The sequence below is a fragment of the Clupea harengus genome, chromosome 4, assembly GCF_900700415.2.
Source record: "Clupea harengus chromosome 4, Ch_v2.0.2, whole genome shotgun sequence".
Classification (NCBI taxonomy): Eukaryota; Metazoa; Chordata; class Actinopteri; order Clupeiformes; family Clupeidae; genus Clupea; species Clupea harengus.
In genome coordinates this window covers 4963144-4971729 of record NC_045155.1, presented here as the reverse complement: position 1 = coordinate 4971729, position 8586 = coordinate 4963144, and the positions used below count along the sequence as shown (strand labels likewise).

Below are 8586 nucleotides of genomic sequence, written 5' to 3'. Positions count from 1 at the left end.
AAGTGATCAAAGTGGCTATTTTTTTGTGTGTATTTAATGATATCTGATCTCTCCAAAAAAAATCTACTGATTTTTTTTCCGCCCAGGATAAATTACTTTTTCTGTTCACAGTATGTCTGTGTACAGCGGATCCTGTTGACCCAAATGAGTTCTTTCTGAGTGCGCGCCAGTCAGTGGGACACTTCTTGCTCACAGTCACATGCAGTGGAATGCTTTCAAGGACCTGTCTGATTAGTTTAGGACTGGGGCTGAATAGCTCTCCTTGTCAAGGATCATATGCCTTCCGCTCCCCTTCTGAGAGAAGCGCCATTTGCCCAGGGAGCTCTTTGTTTAATTTGTCAAAGACGTTCGTCTGAGTGCCTGCTTCTGCGTATAAGTGTCTTCCAGTTGTCTTATATGTTAGCATATGTAAATGCGGTATCGTTTAACCTGTAAGAATAAATTATCTCTACACACTTAGAGGCCAACCCTCATCATTTTATGCCTAAGAGTGTACGTGAACGTGGAGTTGCCTTTCGGACTGAAACCGTTTCTAAATTAAATATTACAAACGATAATGTAATGATTAGACACAATGCCCGGTGGAGCATGACCATTTTTCATGTCGGCTGTTCCACTCTGGGCCGTGTCACAGTAACTGTGACATTAATGGGTGGAGTCGAGAAGGTCTCTTCTCACGGAGGAGTCGGAGAGAGATGAAAGAGCCCAACTGTCACAGCGGAGTACTGCTTGTTTACTGGCACTGTGCAATACTTTTGAATATTACATTTAAAAAAAAGTACTGAAAGACACTGTGATTGACACTATGTGCACCAGACAATTGAGAAACAGTCTGCTTTAGAACTACATTAAATGAGCCATTACTTCCTATACCGCATCTGGAGGTTATATGAGAGAACCTTCTAGAAAATGTGCCTAATTAGTGCTGATTACAATCAAACACTTCATGTCCATGTCAGTAAATATGCACGTAGCACTGCTATTTCTATTACTCCTCTCTAACACTATCTATTATATAGGATGTATTACCATAGCAATTCACATCTAGTAACCTTCATCTATAATGCTTTCATTTCAGGAAGCCTATACAGAAGATGATAAACATTTTAACGTCACAGTGTATGAATTGTTATGATTGCTGGTTTACAAAATACCACACTGCCTTGTTCAGGCAGTGATTGCTCAACCTTTTCATATAACCACAATCTTGCTGTCTTTTAAACCATGTGATCTCCCAGCACTATCATTTTCAGCCACAGACTGACAGACGCTGAGAGCGCCTGCTAATGACTATCTAACGTACCGGTGCAGCCCAGGTGACAGGAATGAGATGAACCTCGCTTAAATAAGTTAAACCGCCATTTGTATCTAGGCAACACAACACACAATGGGGCACGTGACCACAGAACGAGCAGGAGTTTTCATCAGAGGCTCTCAAACAACACATGGAGAGAGGGAGCCATATGTGACAGGCTTGCTGTTTAACGGTTTAACGGGCTTCATCCACACTCAGTGTCGGTGCACTAATGCCAAAGGACTTGAAAAAAAGCCATGAATCCTGCATCCCCACCACACAGCTTGCGTCATATCGAATTTGTTTCAGCTTATCTTATCCGACTCTGTGAGACTTTGTTAAGGGGAGGGAAGTTTTATACAGCACACATCCAAATCCTGGACCAGAATCTCGGCATCTTGTAGCTGCTGACGAAGCCAAACGGGGATTATTGTTCATTGTTGTCCGAATTGATCAGGGCAGATTACGGACGGATGAGTTTTTCAAAATATCGCTCCAGTTCTTAATGCTTCAAATAAGATGCACTGCTTCATCATTTGCTGTCTTAATGGCATAAAATAGTTTGTTTGTCTGTATTTGACCAAGTAATAGAGAAACATATTCGTTCTATATCTGTGATCACTAATCAATACATAATTTCACTGTCTTATTTTCCAATAGGTTACACACTGTTTGACTGAACAGAAGAATTCATTTGTTGTGGAATTGGGATCAAATCCTCCCTTCCTCTCCCATGTAATTATTTTGTTTGGTTTAGGTAACCTCATTTTCGCTCAGACGAGCCCATTTATCTGCAAGACAGGGCTTTCCCCCTATGAAATCCATGTGAGTTGTTTTTGTGCAGTCTGTGCAGTGTCTGCTATGATGTGAAGCCATGAGCACATGTAGAAGTGTGTTACATCGCCCTCTGTTGACTGAACGTCTGTAGTGCGTGAGGGTGACAACATCTCAAACCTGAATAATGAGGAAGGTTGAGACTTGGGTAACACCCAGAGTTTATGAAGGGAATACACTGGTCTCTTACAGATGAAGAGATACATGCACCATGCATGTCTTTATTCCTATTGTATCACATGCAAATTCTCATCGGTTTAGAGAATTTAGAGAACAGTTCCATTCTTAACCAAGACATAAAAAGCAAACAAATAGCATGATTCATCTCTAGTTTTCCCTCTACAATTTGATGTAGGAGGTATCAGTGTTGCAAGGATGCAAAATGCAAAATGGTTATTGTCGTGAGCTGATAAAACGTAAATACTGAAGCAACCCCTCAGTCCAAAACAGAAAGAAATGAATGTATACCTTGTCCTCTGACCATTACAATGCCTGAGAAACATGCACAAGCGTATAACTAATCACAGAAACAATACTAATTCATTAGGTCAACAGGAATATGCTAAATTAAAAAGTCAATCATTTTAAAATTGCTCTGATCTTATAGACCATACATACAACCCACTAACAATACTACATCCACCATCCAATAGAAATACAATGCTTACACTTGGAAAAGGTTACTTTAGGAGACAAATACCCGCTTGCTAAGATTGGTCATTTAGCTAAATGCATTCTCATTGTACACTCGCCGACGCATTGCACTGTAATCAGGAAAATCACCTTCATGCCAACACACACACACAAAAGCCCTGCCATACAGACACTAAAGATAAACACTGACACTGTCCATACCAATGCATAAGCAGCAGATTGTACAACGGAAAGGCACTGAAATAACCCAAGCTGAACATATAGGAACGAGAGCAGCAGCTGGTGGTTAGGAGGGCTGGTAGGCAAACCCAGACTGCCGTAGGAAACGTGCACTGACATACTGTCTGGCCTGAGGACCAGTGGTCTGGTTACTGTGGTTACCACTGTGAGGCCCAGTGGTCTGGTTACTGTGTACTGGCAGTGGATCACTCTAGTGGTGACTGGAAGGCTGTCAGAGAGGGGAGAGGGGGGACAGAAGTTAGAGATCCAGGCAACTGTCAAGCAAGGATACAGAATAAAGGTTCTCTGGCGGAACCCCTTAAAGGTTCTAGTGAAATCTCTGGTGAAGTAATTTACTTGTGCATCATTTTCGTAGAACCCTGTGAGTAGAATCTCTAATGGTTCATCGGGCCATGGGTTCAAGTTTCAATAGAAAAAAACCTTAAAGTCCCAAACTCAGTCAACGTCAAAGAACACTTTACAGTAAACTTTACAGTATACAGGAGACACAGCCCAAGAAAAGGACCTCTCTGTCCCTTAGCAATCACAGATATTAGGCAGTTTTCTACATGGAAGTTGTTCATTGTTTTCTGGGCCTGACTAAATACAATGTTAGTTACAGAGGGACCATGATCTAGCACAAGTAACACAGCAGCAATATTATAAGCCATACAGTACACCTCTTCCCTTTTATTATTAATATTATTATTATTATTATTATTATTACTATTATTATCATTAACATACTGACCACTCTGATTAGTCTACCTATGACACAACCTCTACCCTGTCAGTGTGTTTTTACCCAAACTATCATCAGTTCGGCCTCTCACCTTTTCCAGGGGTGCCGCCTCCCCCATCCTCCTCTGAGACGTGGGCCTTCTTGCTGAGGTGGCGCACCACCATAGTCGCATTAAACGCTCTCTGAAATAAAACAAACAAATGCACATCAGGACCTAACAATAGAGCTGTAGCCATGGGGTGTCATCACCCATTACTGACTAATAGCCCTGTTTGCTTATTTCCATTTCTTATGTTTTGTCTTTTGGTATACGTTTGGTATTTGTTGGCACTATTGTTCTCAGATCAGCTGCAGGATCACAATTGTTTTGTTTTTTTTTGTATTAAAAAAACCCAGTTGATTCAAATGACTTCACTCTCATCTTTTAATTAATGAATTAAGGCTGAACAGTCATGTAGGAATAATCACATACACAACCTTTTGCTTGGTGCCTGGTTGAGATCACGTTCCATTTGAAAAAAAAGCCCACAGACTATTCTCCTTTTGTTACTAATGATGAGCCAGGTGCAAAGTCAAAGCTCCAAAAATCAATACATTATACAAAGGTGCATCAGGAAGATGTTAGTGAAAGGAATTTACCCATTGACACCGTTCTCAACCAGTCGATCTACAGTTACACAAAATATGAGTAGAATGCACACAAATAAGCGCACAGAAGTGGTTTTGGCTTCTTGCTGTGTGATGCATTGGCTGGGCTTAAATACATGCAGTGGCAGGCAGGAGGGACAAGGGGGTGTGAGCTCAAGAGCCAGTGCCAGGGGCAGATGTTCCTGGCTGATCTGGGGCCTGTGACACGCTCAGCACACTCTGCATGACGACCAGCGATCTCACCTTCCAATGGCTCTTGGCGAAGTTCTTCTGAATCTGTAAGCTGACAGACCCATGGATGTCTCTCTCCAGAGCAGCTCCTCCTGATATCCTGCCATGACACAACACACACACACACACACACACACACACACACACACACACACACACACACAATCACATACACACCCCCACACACATGTCAGCATGTCAAACTGAGACACACCAGTGTGCACTGCGGCTGCCACGGTAACGGCATCATACAGCATGGCTTGATAGCTTTGAGGCTGGTTTATGTGCCTTTTCCCACACTGGCATCATCATCATCTCTCAAGAAATTAACCATTAAATGTACAATTACCAAAGCGGAGACGAGCTGTTCCTCTCCTCATTAAGACAATATAAAAATAAATAAAAAGCAAACATCTGTTGGCATAATGTATTTTCATTAATTTACCGCATGTTGTTTAGGGGGAAACCAGCTTTTCTCACTTTGCTCGGAGTTTGTGAAATCTGAAGAGTAAACTGTAATGTGGCCATGGCAACTTCCTGTTACACAACCACTGAAGTGTTTTGATGGAAGAAGTATTCACGCTATTCATGTTTTGTCCACTGTCCTGACCTCGCGTCTATTTTTAAACTCACCAAGGATGCTGCAAGGCCTCTTCACAATTGTACCTCTTCTTCGGGTCCTTCTGCAGTAAGTGCACTATGAAGTCTTTCGCTGGATTGCCACGGAGACAGCAGGAGCAGAAGAAGAGAAGACACGAATGAAATACACAACGATAAATGAGAACACAACAAAACACATTTTTTTTTTAATGACCACTTGGAAACGAACGCTCGCAAATGCAACAACGTATATTCCTCATTAAGTGTTGTCTCTGAAGTGCTTTTGGAAAATTCGTCCTTGCAATGTTCTCATCTGCTCAGGTCTGTTCTGAGTGTATATCTGAATGGCCCTGGAGGTCCTATATGCCAAGGGCTAGAAGTACCTGAGTCTGAGATTTCGTCCCAGTATGGCGAGTCGAACTCATATTCAGCCTTGATGATCTGCTTGTAGAGCTGTGTGTCGTTCTCGTCGTAAAATGGCGGGTATCCACAGAGTCTGTGAATCACAAACTGAGAAGAGGAAGAGGAAGGCAGAACTACACAGATACCCCCGACAATTTGAGAGACGGATGGACGGCAGACAGGCAGATATATAGACCCTGTACATGTGCAGCCTAGCTCCCCTGAAAGAATGAAGGAGTGCGTTAATGTCACTTACAGAATAAAAGAGATGACTCCAACCGCCCAGAGGTCCACCTCTTTACCATATGTCTTCTGCTGCAGAAGCTCTGGAGCTGTGACAACAGATGTTAAATCATCATGATGAACTGCTCATATTTACATACACACCTACCTACCTACCACAGGGGCATTCGTCAAAAGGTGAAGGTGTTATTACAATGTGCAACGCTACACAACCTTACTCGGGCCGTAAGAAACAGTGCATTTTTGCATACTCACAAATAAATGATATTAATAGTAGCAGGACTAGGGATAAGGGGCAGTGCACCTCCATCCTGATCACAGATGGAGTCATACAGTACATGTAAACACACAGGTATGCACACACTAACATATATGCTTATACACACACACACACACACACACACACACACACAAACAAACAAACAAATAACTGTGCATTTGTAATCCATACAAATCTAAATAAATCCACCAAGAAGCCACCAAGGTAGTCACAGGGTCTAATCTGAAATAGCATGGCACAGCGTATAGGCGTAGTCATGATATCAGACCTGCCGGTCTTACCCACGTATGCAGGTGTCCCACAGGTGGTGGACAACATGCCCTGGTCATCCATCTTGGACAGGCCAAAGTCACTGATGACAATCTTGGAATCTTCCAGTGGAGTCTCGTACAGCAGATTCTCAGGCTAAATAACAGCACCAAACGATACTGTATTTTTATCAAGGTTTCTAGATTATAGACCTCTTCCTGATATCAGCAAAGGTATATTGAAATAATGAATGTTGCATGCTGTGGATGCACTTTACATATCCAACAGCGTGTGTAGTGTCAGATAATGTGGTTTTGACAAAATGACTCGCTTCATATGTGACATGTTGGCAAGGTGATATCAACACAGCTGTTTCTGGACAGAGAGATTTCAGCACAGTCCCAGCCATGCTTACAGTAGTCCCTCTTATATGGGGCGCCGTTTGTAAAATGTTGCACGTTCGAAAATCCTGCTCAGTTTTGCTACATTTAGCATTTTCATATGGAACAAAAAGCACGACAATATTCGAATGTCACTTTTTCAAGCATTTAGAGAGAAATTCATGTAAATTCATTCGATAACTTTTCCAAGGATATTTTTTGGCAGTAACACAAAGTTGTTGAATAATATAAATGTTTCATCTAAATGTAAATGTTAAATATAAATGTAAATGTTAAATGTAAATGTAAATGTTAAATATAAACGTAAATGTTAAATGTTATATATAAATGTTAAATGTAAATGTTAAATGTAAATGTTAAATGTAAATGTAAATGTTAAATGTAAATGTAAATGTTAAATGTTCAGTCTACATGTCAGATTTGAAGACTGAACCTTACAATATTTACGGTAATTGGCTTTCATAGTTTTCACGTCACGTCAGAATTACCAGTTTGCGGGCAAGAAAATACACTCCACAGCTGTCTACCACTGGAATTTATACTGGAACTGACCATCTTTCATTCAAGATTATTTAATATATCCGCTTTAAAATTGTCTGACATAGGTAGTAAAATGCCAGACAGTTGTTGCTCGGTTGGCTGTTCAAATCGGCGGGGAGACAAGCCCGGCTGTTTCCAGCTGATTGTAGACGTCTTCTGGGTCAACTTTTCTCAGGCGGGCAGTAAACTAGCCTTCATTTTGGAGCTTGCAATAAAAGCATTAACCCTGTTTTGGTCGCCTCATTCATCAGAATAACTACCTAAAACGGGAATAGATCAAGAAATAAAGTCAAGAAACAAAGCATCAACACGATTAAAATTGCATTACCCGGTTTCTGCTCTGAGATTGCGACAAGTACCTAAGCAACTAGGCTAGGCTACTGTATTTTGTCATCCAACTGGTAATACTACAATGCCAGTAGAAAATACTTGGGAAGATAATTTCAGTTGTCATTCGCCAGACCAGGTGGTTGTACTTGTGTTAACCAGGAAATTGTGTAAAATGATAAAGAACAGTGTTGGGTAGGCTAAAGGTTGCTAGCTAACAGCATGTAGCTCGCTAGCTGGTAGCTAGCTATTAAATGGCAATCATCTTTGCTCTGATAATGAAGATGTTTATTAGTTTTCACCTTCCAGACGACATCGTTATTAACCCATCCCCTTCTGAAAATTAAATTACTATCTGTGCTTTTGGTAGGCTTTCAGTTTTTGAGGTGTGTAGGGGGACGGATTTTCTATAAGATATATGTAAATATCTCCAAACTGGAGCTCAGGCAGGGACTTCTACGACGTTACAGAAATACAAATATCAGCGGGTGCAGTAAAGGGATCACAGGTTCCCAAAATGTAAATTTTTTCTAGATATCTCTGTCTGGCTATTGTGGTATGATCTGTGTTTGATGGCGATCGTAATTGAGTAGGTTGCACTGCTCGACGATGTCCACTGTTGGTCGACACATTTTGCCCACAAGGTATCCCAGGTAGTGTTACTGAAAGCTATGAATTACCGTAAATATTCTAATGTTCTGTCGTCAAGTCTGACATGTAGACTGAACATTTACATTTACATTTACATTTACATTTAACATTTACATTTAACATTTACATTTAGCATTTGATATTTGTATTTACATTGAACATTTACATTTAACACTTATATTTAACATTTATATATAACATCGAACATTTACGTTTATATTTAACATTTACATTTAACATTTAACATTAACATTTAGATGAAATATTTATA

General features: G+C 40.7%; 1 protein-coding gene across 1 annotated transcript in view; it reads right to left on the bottom strand.

Annotated features, from left to right (window-relative positions):
* Nucleotides 1–2321: 2321 nt before the first annotated feature.
* Nucleotides 2322–8586, bottom strand: part of pnck (pregnancy up-regulated nonubiquitous CaM kinase) — a 9201-nt gene continuing 2936 nt past the window's right edge. Inside the window, exons 5-11 of the mRNA XM_012815652.2 lie at nt 6429–6552; nt 5881–5956; nt 5606–5718; nt 5256–5334; nt 4635–4722; nt 3835–3925; nt 2322–3230 (exon numbers count right to left, since the gene is read on the bottom strand). Coding sequence (XP_012671106.1) covers nt 3208–3230; nt 3835–3925; nt 4635–4722; nt 5256–5334; nt 5606–5718; nt 5881–5956; nt 6429–6552 — 594 coding nt within the window. The 3' untranslated portion in view covers nt 2322–3207. The remainder of the gene's footprint in view (nt 3231–3834; nt 3926–4634; nt 4723–5255; nt 5335–5605; nt 5719–5880; nt 5957–6428; nt 6553–8586) is intronic.